At 41.4% G+C, this 22,743-nt stretch overlaps 1 protein-coding gene across 12 annotated transcripts in view; it reads right to left on the bottom strand.

Annotated features, from left to right (window-relative positions):
• pkp4 (plakophilin 4) overlaps window positions 1-22,743 on the bottom strand; it is a 124,649-nt gene that overhangs the window by 19,719 nt on the left and 82,187 nt on the right. For all 12 annotated transcript variants that reach the window (XM_033617591.2, XM_033617592.2, XM_033617595.2 and 9 more), the window contains 4 exons: window positions 19,036-19,206; window positions 9,943-10,153; window positions 8,835-8,967; window positions 6,614-6,827 (listed from right to left, as the gene is read on the bottom strand). In XM_033617591.2, the coding sequence (XP_033473482.2) occupies window positions 6,614-6,827; window positions 8,835-8,967; window positions 9,943-10,153; window positions 19,036-19,206 (729 nt within the window). The remainder of the gene's footprint in view (window positions 1-6,613; window positions 6,828-8,834; window positions 8,968-9,942; window positions 10,154-19,035; window positions 19,207-22,743) is intronic.

Raw genomic sequence — 22,743 nt, 5'->3', positions numbered from 1 at the left:
TTATAAACTCAAAAAACTAGAATCATCACCTTGCAGTTGTATGCCTCCACCAACCAGTCAAGTCGAAGTTTCCATCCATGTTTGTCCCAACTCAAATACGTAGTGAACATTTTAAAGAAAATTAATAAAATGTATTAAATGTATTTTTTTTTTGGCAAAATGGTAGTCATCATTATATTGACATATATGATTCCAGTGAATAATTTCCAGAGAGAAACATGCTGTCTTCACATAAAGACTACAGCAGAGTACAGAAGACTGATAGAGAGCTTCACCACATGGTGTAACGACAATCACCTAGAGCTCAGTATCAGCAAAACCAATAATCTTCTGGTGGACTAACACAGGAACAGGATAGAAAACAAAGTTGTGTCAGTAGACAGTGCTTCAGATATGGATGATGCTGCAAAGAAGCTACAAATGCTAAAACATGGATGCTTCAGAAACATTTTTAACCCAGCAGCACAGAAAATCTATAAAACAAGCAGTTTCAAGATGGATACTCAAGATTAGTGTCACTAATTCAGTATCTGACTGAATGTCTCCCTTTCTGTTCCTGAGATATGGTGTCAAATAATGGCCAGAAAAGTGTTCTTGCAGAACTCTGGGATGTCACAGTGAGGTTGACCTTTTCAATATAAAATGTCATCACTTCATCATTTTAAACTTGTTAAACATTTGTGTGAAAGTTTGTCATAATTGGCACATAAATTCTTGAGTTATGGCCAAAAACATGTTTTGTGAAGTCACAGTGACCTTTGACCTGAAACCACCAAAATCTAGTCAGTTCTTCAATGAGTCCAAGAGGACATTTGTGCGAAATTTGAGGATATTCCCCAGGGGTGTTTTTTGATTATTGCGTTCATGAGAATAGGACGCATGTATGTACGGACAACTGGAAAACGTAACACCTCTGGCCACTGCTATTGCCAGTGTGGAGGCATAATTCAAAACTGTTAAATAGATAGAGTGTTACATATTTGTGTTGATTGATTGGATCAAATAATATCTGGTTTCATTAAGAGCAGTTCAGTCAGGAGCACTTTGGTCAAAGAAAACTCCTTGAAATGGCTCTGTTCTGGGGCCTCTCTGCATCTCCTCAGGCCCATGCAGAAAGCCTTTTCCACTGCCTACGTGGAAAGCCTAAGGCAGAGAGAGCACACCTCTCTGCCCAAATCTCCCTGCCCTTCCATGCGCCTGCGTGGAAAGCCTTAAGGCAGAGAGAGCAAACCTCCCTGCCCTTCCATGCGAGGAGAACAGCATCAAAGACCACCCCGGAACAGCACAGAGCAGCATCAATGACTTCCATCAATAAGCTGCTCCATCATTTGATTGGCTGTTTGAGATCAGCTGATGTAGCTGGGATGTGAGCTGAGCTTGACATCCCACAAGAACAGGAAAGTGTTAAAATATGAAGTCTTCACTCTGTGTTTTGTTCTATCTTTCAGCGTTTTATATGTAGGTCTGCAGATTTAGAGCTATTAAAACAAGTTTTAATCTGACAGAATTGGCCATTTTGTTAAACTGCACCTAACTCCAACTGTAATGGAATCTGGCATATTCACAAACATCATCAAATACAGAATGATGGAAAAATACCAGTAGCATTGCTGCAGCTCGTAATCCCCACAGCAGAATGGGAAGTTATTGAGTTATTACAGTAATAACAGAAACAAAGACAATACAAACTTCAGTATGACGGCAGTGAAGTTGCAGGTGATAGCAGTACAGGGGGAGACAGTGAATAACACTAGCTTGAGTTCTTTTTTATATGTAAGAGGAGATAAGGGATTTCTTTTGTTTATTGCCTAACCAAACTAGATCCAGAGATTTGTCTTTTCTAGCAGCAGATGAGGAGTTTGGATGAAGCGGTGAGTGTATACCAGCCAAATCAATCATCTCCTGTATGAGTGACTCCTTTTATATGACGAAAATACTTTTCTGTAAGAATAAAGAATTACCTTTGAATACACTCTGTCGTACTAAGGGCAACATACAGACTCTCCAAAGCTCAAACACAATGAAATCATGATAAAGAGTGGAGTTAAGTTTGCGAAAGAAAAGCCAAGATAAGTGGAGCAAGGCAATATCTAACAAAGAGGAACAAAACATTGCGTGTGTGTGTGTGTGTTGTTTCAGATGTCTGCAGTACTGCAGCTTATGATAATAATAATAAACTTTATTTATATAGCACTTTTCTTAACAAGGTTACAAAGTGCTTGCCGGAGGAAGAAAAGACAGAAAAAGGCAAAAAACAATAAAACAACAACGACAGTGCACTGAGGTTTGGCCTTTGGCCGATCTGTGGGGCTGTTTCAGGACAGAGCAATAACCACAGCAGCTGCTGGGAGACCAGGCAGGTATCCCTTTGTGTGTCCCCACAACACGACCTCTGACCTGAAGCAGGGGGTGGCCTGTCGTTGCAGCTACTTCTAATGAAGCACAGGTGACACTTGGACCTCCCAGCACAGAGGAGATGGAGCCGCTGAATGGGAATTACGACGCTAAGTTCTGACACCTGGCTGGCCTCCTCACCAGCTCCCGTGTAGAAAGGAGCTGCTGGTGAGTGAATGATTTGTGTCTGCTCCCCTTAAAGCTTCAGTGTGGGATGCCCTTGTCATCCAGCTGAAAGCTCTTTATGTGGATTGTTCTCATCAGCCGTAATTAACCAGAGGTGATGCAACACTTCTGACCTTTTCTAATTGCTCCCCACCCTGGAGTCTGTCCTACCAATTAGCCGCAGCAGGCTCTCAGGCTGGTGGATGAAAGGGGAAAAACTTAAAAACAGAGCCCACATTAAAGCATCTCTGCATGATGAACTGCCAACTCTGTCAAATACACCACGTTTGACTTCATCACACAGACTGTATAGGTTGTAGCTGCTGTGGTAGTGAGCCAATCAAACATTGCATTAAATCAAAGAATGCTTGCATACTAAACATAAAATCATTTTGTTCTGAATGTGGATACAAAAAGGATCGAATGCAGGTTTAATTTGACTGAACAAGTTTCAATACTATTTGGTTCTGGGTTATTCAGTAGATACCTTAAAGGTATTGAGTGCCAAGTGGAGCTAGGTGATAAAACGATCTTGATAGTGGACGCGATAAAATTGTTTTTAAAGATGATAAACTTTGACAGTTTTTCTCAATATAAATTGAGCCTGTGACACAGCAGAAATAAACAGGATCAGAGCCAGTCTGTTGCCTCTTTCTCTGCCTTTCTCTACTTCAGGATATTTTACTTGCATCAGTGAAGAAAACGCTCATTATCCATAAATGCAACCAAAGGGAGACAGTATGAAATTTTTCAAACACCCACAGAAGTCGAACACAACTTGAAGAAATGTGGCACTTTTGTTAAGATAAATGTTTACATTTAGATGTTTTTCCAATATATTGTCATAAAATATCTTCTAAACCAGGGGTGCAAACTCATGGGCCACATACAGCACAATTTAATCTTAGATGGGCTGGACCAATAAAGCTATTACACAATAACCTATGAGTGACATCAGCTCCAATAGTTTTCCTTTTTTTGCGTAAAGAATTACAGGTACATTCGGCAGACATTCATCCTTTGACAAAACAGCCTGAGATGTCTTAAGAAATAAGGTGCAAATTCAACAGTATGTCTCAGTTTTTCCACATTCAGTCAAACTACTTCTCACTGTCATTACATGTGCATTTATCCAGACATTTCCTGATACAGATTCTTTTGAACTGATGCTGCCGATTGTCAATATTTTGCACAATGTTAAATATCTTTGAACATGCTCACAGTAAGTATTCATTGTTATATCAGAGAACTGTGATCTGGTCAAGGTGGAAAAGCCTCCAAGGCAGAATTTTACATGAAGTGGGCAACCCATTGCTGAACTCGGTTAATGTTTATTTTATTCTACTTTATTTTAAATGAACTATATGTTAAAGATTAACTAATGAATCCAGTTGTTCCATCAGTCTTCTGTCATTATCAGGATACTCTTTAGACTTGCAGCATTATTAAATTCTATATTGTGAAAAATATCGATCAGTATGGAAGCAGTTATTGTGATAATGTTATTTAGCACCAATACCCAGCCCTGGAATGAAGGCAATGAAAGGAATTTCAGCCACTGACTCCAGTTTACTTCACTACATAGACCACAAATTAGAAGACAAATTATACTCTTGTGCTCTTTGGAAATGTTGATCCTTTGTTTATGTATTATACAAAGTAAACAGGCAGTTAAGTGAAACAGGAAACTGAAGACAATCTCCTTCAATCTGTTGAGCTCGTACTCTGACTGTATTGTTTTCCTTCGAAGGACCGCTGGACTGTAACCCGAGACCGTATTAGAACGAGGGCTGGATTCGAGCTCAAGCAGCTGACTCAGCCACCTGGGAGCCAAATGTCTTGGATTGCTTATTTCTGTAGTGCTCCACCCTGATCCTAAACAACATGGATTTATACGCTGTTTGCAGAGCTTAGACAACACACAAATACAACTGAGCTACACAGAGAGGAGGAGACTGACAAGCAGACTGTCAGGAACAGTTGTTTTCAGACAGAGACGGGGCTAAATCTCTCCGCAGCCTCAGTAATAAAAGCATATGAATCCTGTGGAAATGTGGTTTCATTTCTTTGCATATATCATAAGCTGGAGTGACAGCAGTGGTGGCAACTTAAGGAAAAGCCTCAATGACTCAGTTTCTATGACAGTTTTAATTATGTAAATGACAGTAAGCAGTCTGTTAAACTGTTTAGTCAGAGTATCTTAATTCACGCGTAATCTCTACTAGCAACATTGTACTGTTAACCATGACAGGCAGCACCAGGTAACCATGAGCCACATTCAAGACTCATAAGCAACCAAACCATCACTGTAGAATAACAACCCCACCTAAAACTCCTCAAGGTTTGTCAGGTTAATAATTCAACACCTCCTAGACAATGTTCCTGTCCTGCTGTAACCCCACGACAGACCTCCTAAGGATGTGATTCTCTATGAGCAGGGTGAGACTGAATCAAACAACAATGCTTCAGGCTGGACAGCTAAACAATGAGCTGAAACTCACCACAAAACTCAATAAAGCCGAGGGGGGCTGCAGATTCAGACGACAACTCTCTGCAGGTTCATCACTACAAGCACCTCCCTTCACATTGTCCCATTGTTTTCACGTTATCATTTGATTTTGATATAATAGAAATATCATTCATAGCTGTTTTAAGTTATTTACCAAGCAAAAATATCAAACACTCTCTGATTCCAGCCTTTTACATGTAGAGATTTGCTACTTTTATCTGCTTGGCAAGAGTGTAAATTAATATATTTCCATTTTGGCCTGCTGTTTGAAAAAAGACAGAAAAAATACAGAGATGTAACTTTGAAATCTGGGAAAACAAAATGTGTGTTTTCTCCAATATTTTTGAAAATTTTATAGATCAAAGTAAAATTTCACCCACAAAATGACCATTTGTCATGTCTCAACGGTGAGTTAGGAATCCAAAAGTGGCAAACATTCTTGATAGGGCTGTACATAAACTTATTTTACACGCAGCACTGGTGCTACAGAGGTTGTTTTGTGGCACAGGTCACAAAATTGTAGCACAAGTTTATCAGTAACCATCAGTAAGTCCATTGTAGTTTATGGCTACTTAAATTCTGTGTTGAAGGGAGTCTAAAAAGTAATTTTCCATGACCTTTCAAATTAATATAGCAGTGAAAAAATGCAGACATTGTTCTAAACATCCATCCATCCATTCATGCATCCACCTATTGGGGACTGGGTTATGGGGGCAGTAGGCAAAGCAAGGTACTCCAGACATCCCTCTCCCCAGCAATGTTTTCCAGCTCCTCCTGGGGAATCCCTGTGGCGTTCCCAGCCTGGATGACATACATAATCCCTCTGACAAGTTCTGGAACAACCCCAGGTTCTCCTAATAGTTGAATGTGCCCAGAAAACCTCTGACTCTGGCCCAGGACCAGCATAATAAGATGTCCGAACCACCTCAACTGTTCCCTTTCAATGCAAGGCAGCTCTAGTCCAGGCTCCCTTAGGGAAGTTTTTTACACAGCATAAATGCATGTGTTTGGAAAGTACTGTGTATAAGCTGGATAAATGAATTGGATTATACTGCACAGGGTGAGTGAGAGTTTGTAAACTGATATTTTGATATAGTTCTGGTGTTAAACATGGTCCCCTTTTATTTCAATTCATCAAGAATGTTTGCCTTTTTTGGATTCTTCCATCACCATGGAAGCATGTGAGAAAAAAAAACCTTTCTTCACAAATTCAGTGTAGCACAGGGTGAGCAATTGATATACAAACTGACATTTTATGAGTGAAGTGTTTCTTTTAAATTAATTAAATTCACCGATAATGACAATAATAATTGGTTGAAGCTGCCCTAGATGACAGGAAGTGTACTTCTGCTTTCACTTCATGCCAGATGGAGGAGCATTATCGTCACTATGTGGAGGGATGTAACAGTGGGAAGGAGGGATAAAGAGACAGTATGAACACCACAAGCACACATCCTCAAAGATGAGGGGGGAAAGTTTCAAGCTCAGAATTCACCTCACAGTTTTAAAGAGCACATAGTATATCCTTCACACATGCTGACTTACCTGTGACAAGCTCCCGCACTTCTGCATCTACAGTCTTTCTCAGCAAGCGGAGCAAAGCTGGGATACCTCCTGCATTCCTCACAGCAATCTTGTTCTCGTCCATAGCCTTCCCATATACGAGGTTCCTCAGAGCGCCACAAGAGTTCTTCTGAACCTCCAGGGCCTTGTGGTCTAGTAGGTCCACCAGATGTTTTATTCCTCCCAGTCGACATACCTATGGACAATGTAAGTGAGATCAGGTGTGAAAAGGATTTGACCACTAACAGCTTTTTTTTTTCAGCTTATATAATGCGGAACGCAAAATCATGTATTTATTCATGTGACAAGAGAATCTATGCACGGTGATTTATTCATACTGAGATTCAAATTATTTGGAAAAGTAATGCTAATATATGACCAAAGAAAAAAAACCTTCACCAGAGGAGATGTTAAAAGACTAAATTAACATTTTCATCTGGAGGGTAGAACGAAACGTACCAGGAAAAGATAGCTCTACCAAAATAAGCTTCCTGCTTTTCATTGCAGAGTATAAATCATTTTGTGATACGTTGAAATCTGGCCTCTTGGAATAAAAAATATATTCCTCATCTCTGATGTCTTCTTCCTCTTTCTGCATTATGCTGAGGAAGGACAAGCATGACCTTTAAAATTTGTGGGAGAAAAAGGGTGGAACGAGGGATTCCTGTGTGTCTCTCTTAACTGTTGCTGTGTGCTGCGGGTGTTTGTTCACTGGCTGAGGGCATGATTGAGCAGTGGAGATGTGTCTCTGTGTCTATTGGCTCATTTCAGCTGCATGGTTTCGCTTGAGTCACCTCACTGTTGGTACCAGGTCCTTTTCTCTATTTCGTTTTCTACCGCAGATAGTAGACGGGAGTCTCAGCTGATTGCCATAGCGACAGTGCGTGAAAAGGGCCATGACATCATCTTTAACATGACACTTGCTGAATCCTTTCATTGCCAATCAAACAGAGGAATGTCTGCACTTGTATGGTGTATGGCATAGTTTTGTGGGCTGCCATTTTCTAAAATTGGAGCCGAGTGAATAAAAAAATTGCAGCTAGAGTTGCAACGGTAAGAGATTTTCACGGTACAATACATGTCTCAGATAATATTGCATTTAAGTATACCATATTTCACAATTACTATTATTATCAGTTACAATGAGCCTTAAAGGAATGAAAACAGAAGGTTGAACAATGCTTTATTGTACTTGAAACTTGAAACCAATTTTATTAGTGGAAGTGTGTGTAAAAGGTCTGACAGGAGGAGCTTGGCTATGTAAAAATGAGGGGTTTGTGCAGGATGTCTCATGTTGCCCTAGAGACCGTTCTCTCTTGACCAATCAGTGGCCTTAAGCGTTTTAACTCCACCTTCTAGTGTCAGCTCAGCTTGGAACCTCGACCAAGGTGATACCATAAAAGTACCTGATACTATCCACAACTTTTGCTAATGGCAAACCAAAAATAGCCAGTCGAATTGAGTAGAACTGTGCTGTGTCATGCAGTGGAAATGCAGCAAACGTACAGTCGAGGCTTCATCCTCTGGGGACCATGAATGTCTGTACAGTCAACAGTTATTTCTTAATCCTTTAAATAGTTGTTAAAATATTTCAGCTTGGATCAAAGTGATGGATCCTGACCAACAACTCTGGGTTTATTTTCTTAACTCTGGCCATCAATTTGATTGGATATGAAAACACTGACTGACCAAAGTAATGTCTTGGGTCTTGGAGTCAGGCAAGAGCACTGAAAATAGGCCCTATCATGCAACAAGCAAGACTGAGATTAGCCAGACGACTTGGCAGGTTAGTCACCACATTACTGGGCGGTAAAACTGAAAGTGAGCTGTACTGTTGTGCACAACTACAGCAAATATGAAAGGTCTAGCTTAAACCACAATGTTGGTCTGTAGACTGTGATGGACATTGACGACGAACAGTTTGGGTTGTTATTTTAGTTGTTTGCCTTTGTTTTCTCTTCCAAGTAAAACTCTATTACCTTCTTGGGCTTTTCTTTAAGTCTTGTCTGACAGTCTGGAAACTTGTGCTTGTTGTCCTAACTTGCAATAAACGCCAGCTCCCCTATAAATATAATACTTACTGATGAAAACACAAAAATGAGCTTAATGTTCCCTAATTATCAGAGGTTAAGGTGGCTGAGCACAGATGTCGACAATGACATTCTAATAAGTCACAGTATGGCGTGAGTGGTACGGCACCTACCTCAGACTTCACTCGATTATCGCCGAAGCACAGATGCTGCAGGTAGGCGGCTGCGTTGGCCTGCACTGACGGGAAGTGGTGCTGCAGCATGTGAATCACCTCCGTCAGCTCTGGGTCACGCCAAGCAAACTCCCTAAAATTACAGGTAGGGTGCAAAGGTATCAGCATGACGACAGAGGCAGAAACAAAGTTGTCTCCGTAAAAAAAACACCGGCACAGTTCCCTTCAAAATGAATATTTCAGCACCTCAGGACAAACTGATAAGCCCAGGAAATTACATTCACATCCGGTTCTATATAACAATCCACTCTGGTCACACTTGGATTACTGCTTGTCTGTATGCAGCACACTAAAGAAAGAAGTGAGAAAAGCATCGACTCTGGGCTGCTCTTGAAATATACTTGAAATAGGAACTACTTTTGGCACGCTAAAGTCAATAAAATATACTGTTGCATTTCGACTGGCATGTTACTTATCAGCATTTTTTTCTACCTACAAGTATCTGAAACTAACTGATGAAATGATTTTACTAGTGTTTGATTTGTGGCCCTTATGCTATTACAGGCTGGTCAAACTCTTTTAGTCTAGAGTATATCACAGCACAAAGCTGGAAAAAAAAAACAAAAAAAAAAAACACAGCCCTGGACAGAAATCCCGTAACATATTTTATCACTCTGATGCACTTCCTGAACGGACCTGGGTCATGGTGCCCCCCTGCTGTACTCTCTTCAAGTAGTTACACTACAGCAACATACAAGGGTGTAAACAAAGCTCCCAGTGTGCAAGGTCAGGGGTTTACAGCGGAGGTCAACCCACTCTCCACGCTTACACGTCTGTACAAGAGTGGACGCAGCACTTTAGCGTATGTGAGAGTCTATTGTTCAGAGGCCAGGCATAGTAGAGGCAGCTTAAAAGCTAGAGCTGCATGCGACTACCCAGGGGGCTCCATGTTTGAATAGTAAGAGGACACCGGTGTTGACCCAGCAGAACAGGGATGCCTTGTAAGCATAAGTAGTCCCTTTGGATGACTGTTTCCTGCTATGCTATGCTATGCTGGTCACTAACCACTGATTACACCTACACAGCATCACACTAAAATATTACTTACCTGGGATCCTTCTGAATGCTGTCTACAGAGGGTGAGCGGGTAGCACCATCGTCCATGACAACAGCCTGGCGAGTGTAGCTGGGATCGGAGGGCCGGTACTGCGCCGAGCGATATGGGTCAGCGTAGGTGGCTGCGGTGTTAAGAGCATAGTTGTTTCTTTGGTAGATCATGGTACTGCGCTGGCTGGGTGTCCGCTGGAGACTCCCCACACCTGAGGGCCAAAAAACAAAAGCTTCAGACAGAAAGTTTAAGCACGAATGCCAGGTGACAAATGTTAGTGGAGACTGGCAGCGTTCAAACCTTTACAGCTAAACTTTGAGCCTTGCACACTGGTAGCACGTCACTTTAAGCCAAGCTGAAAATGCAAACATGCGGCTGTTTTGTCCGACTCAGCAAATTCTACAATCTGGAACCAATTAATGATGAGGATAAAACACAGCTCCTGTGGCTCCACAAAGCAGAAGTCTTCTTCTTCAAAGGGGCTGTTTGCATGTTGTTTTGTTTTTACAAGATTGTGTTTAACCAGAGGGATCCTGCTAGGGTTCAAAGAGGACAGGAGGACTCAACCTGCTCAATGATCAATCCACAAATCCTTTACTCACCGCCTTCTCGCTCCCTTGCGCCACTGTGTTCTCAGACTAACTTTGCCAAACAGAGCAGAGAGGCAACGGTAAAACATGACAGGCTCCAAAAACAGTCAGAGGTACATTAGTAAAGCGGAAGCATCACCAACATGTAGAGAAGTCATCCTTCCAGACAAGGTCCAATATTCAGCCTGACTGCATCTCGCTTCAGTCGTCTTTCCCCTTTTTCATTTGCTCCAAGTGATATTATGACCCAGTTTTTAAAATCACAATGGGTCACAAATACAGAACTGCATAAACAAGCTGTTGGATTTAGCCCCCCTTTTCACCGGAGCCACGTGATGTGTGGCAGCGTGACTGCTGCGCTGGTCAGATCAGTATCAGAGTGCCAACAGAACTGGGCATGTGCATGCTTAAACTCCCTCCTACCAGAGACCAACGACGTCAACTTGTGGGGCTGCTCCAAAAACACAATTTCTCACATCAGTGCACCTCTATGTTGGGCAGCAGCACTTCCCTGCAATATGGTTATCTCCCAAAACAGAGCAAAAACACTAGGGGACAAATTATAAACAACAAAGTGTAGCCTTGCAGTTTTACAGCAACTATCTGGATTCAATTTCTCATCTTTTCTAGCCTGGGAACTACACAAACTTGCGAGCTCATGTTTTATTTGCCCTGGCAGATGTGCCTGGTCACCCTCCTGTTCAAAGAGATTTCCATCCAACTTAGCCGGGCCAATCATAACCATTTTTTAAACATGGGGCATATTTGATACAGTGAAAGACAGCATGTGGGGCCTTCGCACTTTGTGAAAAACATGACGTGATTTTTGGCTCCTATATCACCACGCCATGGTCACGACAGCAAGCATAAAGGTAGCTTAGTAAAGAGGAGTGTTGTTGATCATTTTCAAAAACACAACCAAGATGGCAGCAGCTGATGTGGACCTTTCTATTGAAGCACTATATTCAAATTCTGATGGCAAAAACGGCAACACTTGTTAACAGACTGTCTCTACACCATCACAGCTCATCTCTAAATGCTGTAGTCTGTTTACATTTCTCTATCGCTCAGCACTACGTCACATGCTTTGTTGTTCTGACTGGTTGTAGGCAGAGTCATGAACTGAGTCAGGTACCTGTAGGACAACCAGCAATAAAGTTGTGTAAAGGGTAGGGAATACATGGTAACACTTTCTATGAAAACCACGTCTATAATGCATTTTAAGACCATTCAAAGATAATTATAATGCATTTATAAAGCTTTATAATTATACTCATAAACACACAGACTGCTTCCTGATGCACTATATCAACAGTCATAAAACATTATAGATGTGACTTATGATGAATTGTAAGTGTCTTATGGATGCTCTAGGCTTATCAGAAACTAGAGGTTGACTGATGGGGCTTATAGCGAATACCTAAACTCACCTCAACATTCAACTATAGTAAGGACTCTTAGTATGTCCATGCAGTATCATAAGTTATCATTATATTGTGTTAAGTAGAGTGAGGTACATATTGATGCATCAATAATAATGTACGCTTCATCATAATGTTCCACGGTTGGTGCTGAATAAAGTGTGATGCATTTTCATGTATTGAAGAATCTATGATGCATCATAAGTAATTAATGTCTATTATACGCTAGAATACTTTGAAAAGACATTGAAAAGACTACAATCTGACACCCTGTCACATCTTAACACAATGTGTCATGAGTCACAGAGTTTTCAGTCACAGAATTAAGCTATTGCAAAAACTGAGTCACTACTTGCAAGATTGTTAGCTTCAAAAAAGACAAAATTGGACAGAAATGGTTGCAGCCCTTGAAATCCTAGGGAGCATACTTTATGCTAGCTAGCTAACCACTTTCCCCATTTCAAACAAGGCTGCTTGAAAGCTAACATTAGCTATTGAGATGTCTGCAAGCTAACAAGCTAACAATAAATTTCAGCTAAAGATTTCTAGTTTCTCTCATATAAATGGTTGACGTTACATTAAGTAATTTTTGAAGCCAGCAGGCTTCAGCTGAAACATACAGTTTGCTCATAGGCTATTAGCAAAAATTCCAGTAGCTACCATTAGCTAGCAAGTAGTCCCTACAGCGGTTGGTTAGCTAGCTAGATAACCACTCTCCCCATTTCAAACAAGGTTGCTTGAAAGCTAACATTAGCAACTGAGATGTTTGCAATAGCCCACGAGCTAACTGCACATTTCAGCTCAAGATTTTATCTCCACTCATATAAATGGTTACATGGTGTAATTTTTGAAGCTAGCGGGCTTCAGCTGAAACATACAGTTTGCTCGTAGGCTACTAGCAAACATTCCAGTAGCTAATGTTCCTACAGTGGTTAGCTAGCTAGCTATAGCATACAGCATATTAACAGGGGGTTTCAGAGGTTGCAGTAATTTCTGTCAACAATGCATTAAAAGCCCCATCAGTCAACCTCTAGTTTATAACTAGTCAAGAGCATCCATAAGACACTTATAATTCATTATAAGTCACATCTATAATGTTTTATGACTGTTGATGTAGTGCATCAGGAAGCATTAAGTGTGCAGTCATAGATCATTATAAATTGTGAATTAAAATTCGCAATAAAAGCCCTCATAAAGCATTATAATTACGGTCTTCATAGAAAGTGTTACCGCGTACATTTACATAAATTCATGGGTATGGGTATGGATAAAAATAAACTGAATGCGGGCGGGTGAGAATACAAACATGATTGTCTGTGGAGACAGCAGAAATGAAAATGTGTGGTATTTTTAACACCTAAATCAGCAGCACATATTATTAAGCCTATATATATATATATATATATATATATATATATACATACACACAGTACAGGCCAAAAGTTTGGACACACCTTCTCATTCAATGCGTTTTCTTTATTTTCATGACTATTTACATTGTAGATTGTCACTGAAGGCATCAAAACTATGAATGAACACATGTGGAGTTATGTACTTAACAAAAAAAGGTGAAATAACTGAAAACATGTTTTATATTCTAGTTTCTTCAAAATAGCCACCCTTTGCTCTGATTACTGCTTTGCACACTCTTGGCATTCTCTCCATGAGCTTCAAGAGGTAGTCACCTGAAATGGTTTCCACTTCACAGGTGTGCCTTATCAGGGTTAATTAGTGGAATTTCTTGCTTTATCAATGGGGTTGGGACCATCAGTTGTGTTGTGCAGAAGTCAGGTTAATACACAGCCGACAGCCCTATTGGACAACTGTTAAAATTCATATTATGGCAAGAACCAATCAGCTAACTAAAGAAAAACGAGTGGCCATCATTACTTTAAGAAATGAAGGTCAGTCAGTCCGGAAAATTGCAAAAACTTTAAATGTGTCCCCAAGTGGAGTCGCAAAAACCATCAAGCGCTACAACGAAACTGGCACACATGAGGACCGACCCAGGAAAGGAAGACCAAGAGTCACCTCTGCTTCTGAGGATAAGTTCATCCGAGTCACCAGCCTCAGAAGTCGCAAGTTAACAGCAGCTCAGATCAGAGACCAGATGAATGCCACACAGAGTTCTAGCAGCAGACCCATCTCTAGAACAACTGTTAAGAGGAGACTGCGCGAATCAGGCCTTCATGGTCAAATAGCTGCTAGGAAACCACTGCTAAGGAGAGGCAACAAGCAGAAGAGATTTGTTTGGGCCAAGAAACACAAGGAATGGACATTAGACCAGTGGAAATCTGTGCTTTGGTCTGATGAGTCCAAATTTGAGATCTTTGGTTCCAACCGCCGTGTCTTTGTGAGACGCAGAAAAGGTGAACGGATGGATTCCACATGCCTGGTTCCCACTGTGAAGCATGGGGGAGGAGGTGTGATGGTGTGGGGGTGTTTTGCTGGTGACACTGTTGGGGATTTATTCAAAATTGAAGGCACACTGAACCAGCATGGCTACCACAGCATCCTGCAGCGACATGCCATCCCATCCGGTTTGCGTTTAGTTGGACGATCATTTATTTTTCAACAGGACAATGACCCCAAACACACCTCCAGGCTGTGTAAGGGCTATTTGACCAAGAAGGAGAGTGATGGAGTGCTGCGGCAGATGACCTGGCCTCCACAGTCACCGGACCTGAACCCAATCGAGATGGTTTGGGGGGAGCTGGACCGCAGAGTGAAGGCAAAGGGGCCAACAAGTGCTAAACACCTCTGGGAACTCCTTCAAGACTGTTGGAAAACCATTTCAGGTGACTACCTCTTGAAGCTCATCGAGAGAATGCCAAGAGTGTGCAAAGCAGTAATCAGAGCAAAGGGTGGCTATTTTGAAGAAACTAGAAAACATGTTTTCAGTTATTTCACCTTTTTTTGTTAAGTACATAACTCCACATGTGTTCATTCATAGTTTTGATGCCTTCAGTGAACAGAGAAGACAGCTTAAAGCAGGGATTGTTGATGATATTATTTTTATGCACAGCAACGTAAGCGAGTGAGTAATAGCATGGTTGGTGATTGATTCTGCCAAACTGACTATAGATTATAAGTTAATTCATGTTACACGTTCTAATGGCGCAATTCTAATGGCAAAACTAAAGCACTTTAAAGTGAGTGCTTGTATAGCCTGTTTGATTCAATTGTGGGTCGGGTCGCTGGACTTAGATTAACATGTCGGGGAGGGTCTAGATTTTACTGGGATATAATTGCAGGTAACAGGTCAGTTCTAGTATTGATCTTTGCGGGTGCAGGTTTGCAAAGCTGGGCATGTGCAGGACTCTGGTTGTAGGTCTATCAAATTGCATCCAGCAGCATTTCTGTCTTTCTATCAGCTGTTGATAACGCCCCGTGGGAATCAAAAACTAACAGAGAGGTTCCAGACTTTCATTTGCAGATTTGTGGTTTGGTCTGGCGATTTCAGGCTACATCTTTCCAGCAAAGGATCAATATTTCTACTTAACATAAAAATCTCGCTCCCACTTGAACATTTACAGTGCAAGCTTCCAGAAAAAAGCCTAACAATGTATGGAAAGCCAGAGGGTGAAAATGGCCTATTGAAATTTCATTTCACAACATAACAAAGAAAACTCTAGGATCAAAATTGGATTTTTCTAATGAGGTAGCTCTTACAAAGACTCCATATTGAACACCCCTTCCAGCTCCGCCCCGCTCTCCTTTGCTCAATATAGCTGGCATAAACACATTATAGTGGCTCGTCTGGGGGCTTCTTCACTGCATCAATAGCATTTATTAGTGAACTTATCGGTCTAAGCAGATCTCCTCTGAGCCAAGGAGAAGGCTGAATGGAGTGTGTGTGTCAGTGCAAACTAAGCATGTGTATCTGAGTCAGGAGGGATGATGAGACGAGAATGCCAACATCAGGAGAGCTGGAAGAGAGCGGGCTGTAGATGTGGGTAACCAAGCTGTCCCCTGGCCCCTCCATCCTTCTTCTCATTCTCAGTGTGACACACGGGTAATGGACTCCTTTGTGGCAGGATGACATATCAGTACCTGCCTATTAACTCATGTCTCACCCTTTCTGCTGACAGTAAAGGGAGGAACGGAAGGGAGGCAGGGAAGGAGAGGGTGACAGGATGAAAGAAAAATAGAAAGCAAGAGGAAAAAGCAGGAAAGAAAGACATAACATAGGTAGCGGTAGAGCTAAAGGGCAGATGGACAGAAAAATGGTGTTCCCGAAGGAAAACAATACGGCAGAGTCAAGGGGCTGCGGCTTAGATGGAAAAGGCTTTGAGAGATTTGGAGGGAACATCTGTACTAGGTAACAAAAAGGGAGTGCTCTTATAGTGAAGGTGGGTCTGCCTGCAATGAAAACGTTGACCTGCATGACAATACAGAGACAACACGAGCAAAGAGGAGAGAAAATTAAGAATAAAACCTAGTGGAGATTCTGGTAGGTTTGGAAATAATGTGATCGTGTAATCTGTTACTTACACACACACACACACACACACACACACACACACACACTAGGTGCAAATGTAAGGAACACAATGCAGGCTGATCAAGCAGCTAATGACAGACTGGTATGGTTATCCCGTACTGAAGATGAACTTCAAATTCAACCTGTGCAACGTTGCAAATTCTGTCCAATCACTGCAATTTTTCCGCATAATTGACCAATCATCAGAGTTTCTCATGAGTCACCTCTCAGTTTGTTGCACTGGTTGTAAAGATGCACACATGTGCAACACAACTGTCTCACAATAACCAACAAAGATGAGGAGTAAGCTGTTTTGCAGCACGTGCAACGTTGAGGTGGAACCAGGGGTCGCGTTAACCGGATATTCTCAGTCATTGACCGTTTTTTTACAACAATGACCGGAAAATCTGAAGGCCGTCGGCCATTTTGACCGGTTGCAATTACCACCCCTGCCCACTTGGCGGTGGAGTGCACAGTCAGTGGTTTAAGTGGCTGCCGTTTTCACACTGCAGAGAAAAAGTCATTCATCTGCTTCATGTAGCGTTGTTGACATAACGGCCTGGACACACCAGATGCATTAGTGCTGCAGAAGTCCTGCGAGTATACTCGCAGGCGCTTGACTGTCCACACAGGCAGCGCATTTCTCCTGCCCTCTCCGCGCCGGTTAAATATCAACTCCACTCGTCTGTTCCCGTCAGTACTCGTTTTTTCACTTCAACAGGTCATTTTAAACATGGGTAAGTCCATATTTTAATCGTTTTTTATAACGTAATAAGTTAATGACAATTTGTCATTGCATGTCCATGTATTGAGCGTGTTGGGTAAACACTGAATGAATAGGGCATATTGTTCTGACCATTTTATTTATGTAGTTATGTCTGTAGGCTCGGTGACATAAAATCAAAACTGTAACGAAGTGATTAGGGTATTGAAAAATGTGTTCGGTTATGCACTGTTGTGTTATTTTAAATTATAAACATGGTATTTTCTCCTCACGTTCCTCAGTGCATGCTGTTGTTATTTTATTTTGAAAATTGGCCAGATTCTCTCGTCTTTTCTGTGTCCGACTTCCTGTTTGGTACGATCCGCTCTATCCAGCTTGACAGAAGCGCTTGCGGCTCATGTGAAAAATAGACCAGACGCCGAACTGAAGCGCTGCGGTGTGTGGATGTCTGTTCATCTTTTCGTTCATGTCCTTATTAATGCACACTTTATAACTTGCTTGTTGGATTTATTAAAAACGAACGAATGAAGACTAAATGTCTCTGAATATCTTTATTATCATTTAAAAATTAAAATTAAAATGACCGGTAAAAATAGATTATGACCGGATTTTTATGACCCTGTCGGTCAAAATGACTGGCGAGGAAAAAGTCTAGCGCAACGTCTGGGTGGAACACAAACAATTTTCTAAAACAACGAACAAATCAAATCTTGACATCTATTTCAAGTGCTGAAAGAATCAAGGTAAATATGCACGGTTAGTGTTAACGTTAGTGGAGCACAAATTACAAAGCGATAGAGGCGCGCGTGCCTGTTTGCATGACAAACTGTGTGTGTGTGATAAAGAAAATACTTAAGAAATAAACAGTCTCGAAAAAAATGTTCTAATGTGTTGGAAAGTAAACTTTTTTTTTTTTTTAAAGATATTTTTTGGGGCATTTTTAAGCCTTTAATCGATAGGACAGATTAGTGTGAAGGGGGAGAGAGAGAGAGGGAGAGACATGCAGCAAAGGACCACAGGCTGGAGTCGAACCCGGGCCGCTGCGGCAACAGCCTTGCACATGGGGCGTCTGCTCTACCACTAAGCCACTGACGCCCCTGTTGGAAAGTAAACTTACTTAGAAGACACAGCAGTGTGTGTGTGTGTGTTTTATTCTCACTGGAACAAGTTGCATTTGGTTTTCGATGAATAATTCCAAAGGAGTAAAACCGCAAGTATTTTTTTTTAGATGAAAAATTGCCAAAAGGTCTCAAAACATTGCAACATGCATTGCAATTTTTTAGAAAATCTGTGGTGAAATCAGGCATTTTAGGCTGCAACAATCCCAAAATAAAGCCTGTAAAACCCTGGAGGGGCTGAAAATAAATATTCAGTGTTTTCTTGCCTGGTTTCTAGCCTCTAGTGTTATATTACATTTTTTAAAAATCAAAAATTCCACCTAATTTAGAGTATACTGACAATTACTTCATATTATCATCTTCAGTGAGGACCACTTCAGTCCTACACTTGCAGCCCTTTTCAACAGTTGATCCTAGTGACATAAAAGATAACACTTAATGTCTGAATCCCAATCATCTCACTTTTCCTAAAAAAATATCTGACAGCTTTCATTTGGTGAAAGAAAAAATTTGCAAATCAAATTCACATTAACTACAGTCGGAGGATTGTCTCATTCGTGCAGTGTTAGACACAAACTTTGTATGTGATATCATTACTGGGTGACAGCCAATTAATAAGAGGCAATTCATTCATACACAAGGATGGGTGTATCTTATAATGGTGTCATGTCCTTGGTGGGTGGTTTGTCTTTGTTCTTACATTCCTTTTGTTTTACCTGCCTCTGCATTTCTAGCATCTAAATTATATGGGACCTACCTGAGGTGCTCCTGTAGAGGGTGCCCTGCTGGGTGTGGCTGGGGCTGCGGTACAACGGGCCCTGGAACGTCCGATCCTCGTAGATTGGTGCAATATGACGCTCTGGGGACATGGCTGACCTTAAGTCCTGGCCCAGCTGGCTGTGTTGACTGGCATATGAGCTCCTTATTCCTGGAGATAAAGGAGAGTGGTTAGTGGATAAGTGGTCAGCAGCAGAACGGTCTGGTGATTACACAGACTGTTTCATAAGTGAAGTGTCAGAGGTTTGAGCCCTCTGTCATTGAACTCCCATGTGTCCTGTCAAAGTGTCATTGAGGGAGACACTGAATGACTTTCAGCATATTTACTGTGATTCTTTCTTGAAACAGTATTGGTTAAATGTCCAAAACATATCCAAGTGCAAAATAAGAGGGTAGAGGAAAAGAAAAAGAAACAGGAGGGGAGGTGTTTGCCCCTTACTTTTAAGGCAGCCATTGGTTTCCATTTATTATGTTATGGTATGAAGATCAGCTTTAGACACTTGATACTTTTTTGATTTAGGTAATTAATCATAGTAAACGACATGTCTCCTTTAATTGTTGTCAAAGTTAACGTCATTGCTGCATGGCAATGCGGTTCACTGATATGCAAAGTCTGCTCTGCATTACCATACAACAATAATGCAACACTGACAAAAATAAAAGCAGACGTGACGCTCATATCAGTGTGACCTCTCTCAAGCAAGTTTCAGTTTTGTGAGTCAGTTTCAACACTGGGTGAAAACGAATGAAAACAGATCGGAAAAAAGTTATGCACTAACAAAAAATAATGAGCTGCTCAGGGATGAGATCAGTTGTGTAAATATGTAAAATATAAGATAGTAAATAAGTATACATGAGTTGGAAAAAAGCAGCGGCTTAAATATACAAAAAAATAAACATGGTTCCTCAAAATAATACAAAAAGGGAAAAGAACCCATTAACTCTCCCTGTGTCTGTTTATTATTGTTAATCCACATTACATTAAGTTGACATACACACTGCCCACGCACATACCTCAGCTAAATATATTCCACATCCGCTGGAAAAACTGAGTTACAGAAGGGCAGAATAAAAAACACAAGGGTATCCCTATTTGAATTTGATTTTGTCTCCCCAAATAAGGTCTTAAAAGTCACATATTTAAAGCTCATTTCCAATTCTCTACAAAGCTGACTTTGAAAAACAACCCTAGCATAGATGCCATGTGTTGCACCCTAAACACAAAGACCACAGTCAACAGCCACCATGTTTTAACATCCATGTACGTTCTGCACCTGCCTAAGGGCCCGAGATACATCAAGCTGAATGTTGGCAGTTGGTGCGCATCTGTAGCCCTAGTTCTGGCGGTGTATCCCTCATCATTGGCAATAGTTGGCCCTTGCCTGTGTTTTTTCAGCCAATTCAGCATGTTAAATCAGTGTTGGAGCTGGTGGAGGCCGTCAGTAAACGAAATCACTCTGATTGGCAGTTGAGGTCAGGGTATGAGAAGACAAATGGAAGTTAAAAGAGCAAACCAACGACTAAAGTTAACATGGTAAATTGACCTGCACTTGTATAGCACCTTTTCTAGTCATCCAACCGCTCAAAGTGCTTTTACAGTATGAGTCACACACTGGGGGCTGAGGCTACCATACGAGGTGCCACCTGCTACTCAGTTTTTAACACACACCGCTTGAACAGCCATCACAGTTTGGGGTTCAGTATCTTGCTCAAGGATACTTCGACATGCAGACTGGAGGAGCCGGGGATCGAACCGCTGTTCTTCCAATTAGTGGACAATCCGTTCTACCTCTAAGCCACAGCCAGAGACGGCATGAAACCGAAACAAACACACAACTTGTGCTTCTTATAGCCACTGAGGTCTTTGGCAGAAACAGATTGTAATGGTTTGTGTTACTGTTAGTTAGCGCACATTAAATAAAGTTTGCTGTTTTAGTGTTGAGTGTGTTGTTAATGTACTAACTTGCTAACTAGCATTCTGAATCTTTCCTGTTGGTCTTACAGTTTCCCTTCAGGAATAAGTTTTTGGTAGAGACACAGACGACTTGAGGTGACGCAACAGTTGGCCTTTGTCGCCACCTGTTCTTTAATGGCGGCTTGGCACGTCTGGGCCTTTAGAGGAAATAACTAAGAAGTCTGTATTTGTACTATAAGGAACATTGAGGATAAATGAATAAAACAAATTAGCCAAGCACTGCCACTCTTGATCTGATTAAGCAGTCTTCATACATACTTTATATTGAATTGTATATCCAGTGCTGTCAGCCAGTGGTTTTTTGGGGGACGACAAATAGGTGAAAGCAAATAGTAAATACTACACTGCACTAAATGGGTAAAATCAGCTACAGTCGAAGGCCAACAAGAGCCGACAGTGTTGGACCAAGAAGAATGTGAGCAGATCAGAGGCATTGCCGGAGCAGATGTTAAGGAATGTGTGTTACAGGAAACAGCTTACCATACGAGGGTGAGAAAAAGAAACACACACAGATGAGCGCTCTAATTTAAACTCCTTTCCACAAAAGTCACTGTAACAACAGGCTGCGGGGGCAGCGTGAAGCAGCGAATACTGTCTGACACAGATTCAGTCCAGATGTGAAACAGTAACAGCAGAATGAGGCAACAGCATCTGTTGCTCTGAGTCCGTCCATTCAAGGAAAACCCACTGCTAAGAGGCTCCTCACCCCTTCACCTTCGTTCCCACCCAACCAACTTCAAAATGCCTAAAATCCCAACACAAACACATATCTGTGCTCCTTCTTAAAGGGTCTTCAGAGGTGGTAATTCCTAACATCTCTGGAGTTTTCAGTGTGTTATTATGTCACACCTCAAAGTGCTGAAATCACCATTCCCATTAGCCACGAAGTATTAAAAACCTTCTGTGTGCTACACCCTCCCAGTGAAGCCCACTGCTGACAGCTTAAAAGAACCTGTTGGTCTACACCCTCCCCAGCAGGGTTAGCGGGGTTAGCAGGGAGGAATGTGCAATAAAACTGAAAAGCAATAAGTATAAAGAATGTTATGATTAAAACATAGTCCAAAATTGAATCTAATGGCTCTGTCTTTTGGGAGAAAGCACCACATTAACTCGAATATTGCTGTGTAGGAGATGGATGATGGGCTGTTAAGTTGCAAAATCAAAAATAATGAAGGTCTAATGCTTGAAAATGGACCACAATTACAGCGTGATTCAGCTAATCATCCCCCCGATTAAATCAAACTTGGGGTGAATGTATTATTGTGACAAGAGGTACAATAATAGTCATGCTTTCACTGTGAAGTTCTGAAGATGCCAGGAATATGTTACGGACTACGCTCTCATTTAAAGCTTAAGAAAATCTGAAGACACTGAAATGGAAGACGAGGCTGATATGAAGAGATCTCAGGTTTGTTTTTCTTTAATCTCCATTTTGATCTGCATACCTACATTTCTGTGCTTGTGTTAAATCTCACATCAGTGAAGCTCACTATGCTGTGAAGCCCAGTGGACCAGTATACAGCTGGCATCTAACCGCTCATTGCACATTTCACAAGCCTCCAAAACGTCACTTGGGTCCTCTCCAACTGCATGAGCTCAGGCGCAGACTGCTGCTGAACACCAGCTCTGCCATGCAGAACCAGCTAAATGAGGGATTCTTGTCACAGTTTGAGACAGAGGAAATTAATAAATAAGAATGTTTGCCTCCTTTGG

This window comes from Epinephelus lanceolatus, chromosome 14, assembly GCF_041903045.1.
Source record: "Epinephelus lanceolatus isolate andai-2023 chromosome 14, ASM4190304v1, whole genome shotgun sequence".
NCBI lineage: Eukaryota > Metazoa > Chordata > Actinopteri > Perciformes > Serranidae > Epinephelus > Epinephelus lanceolatus.
Note: the sequence above shows the minus strand (reverse complement) of the source record. Positions and strands in the feature narration are given on the sequence as shown.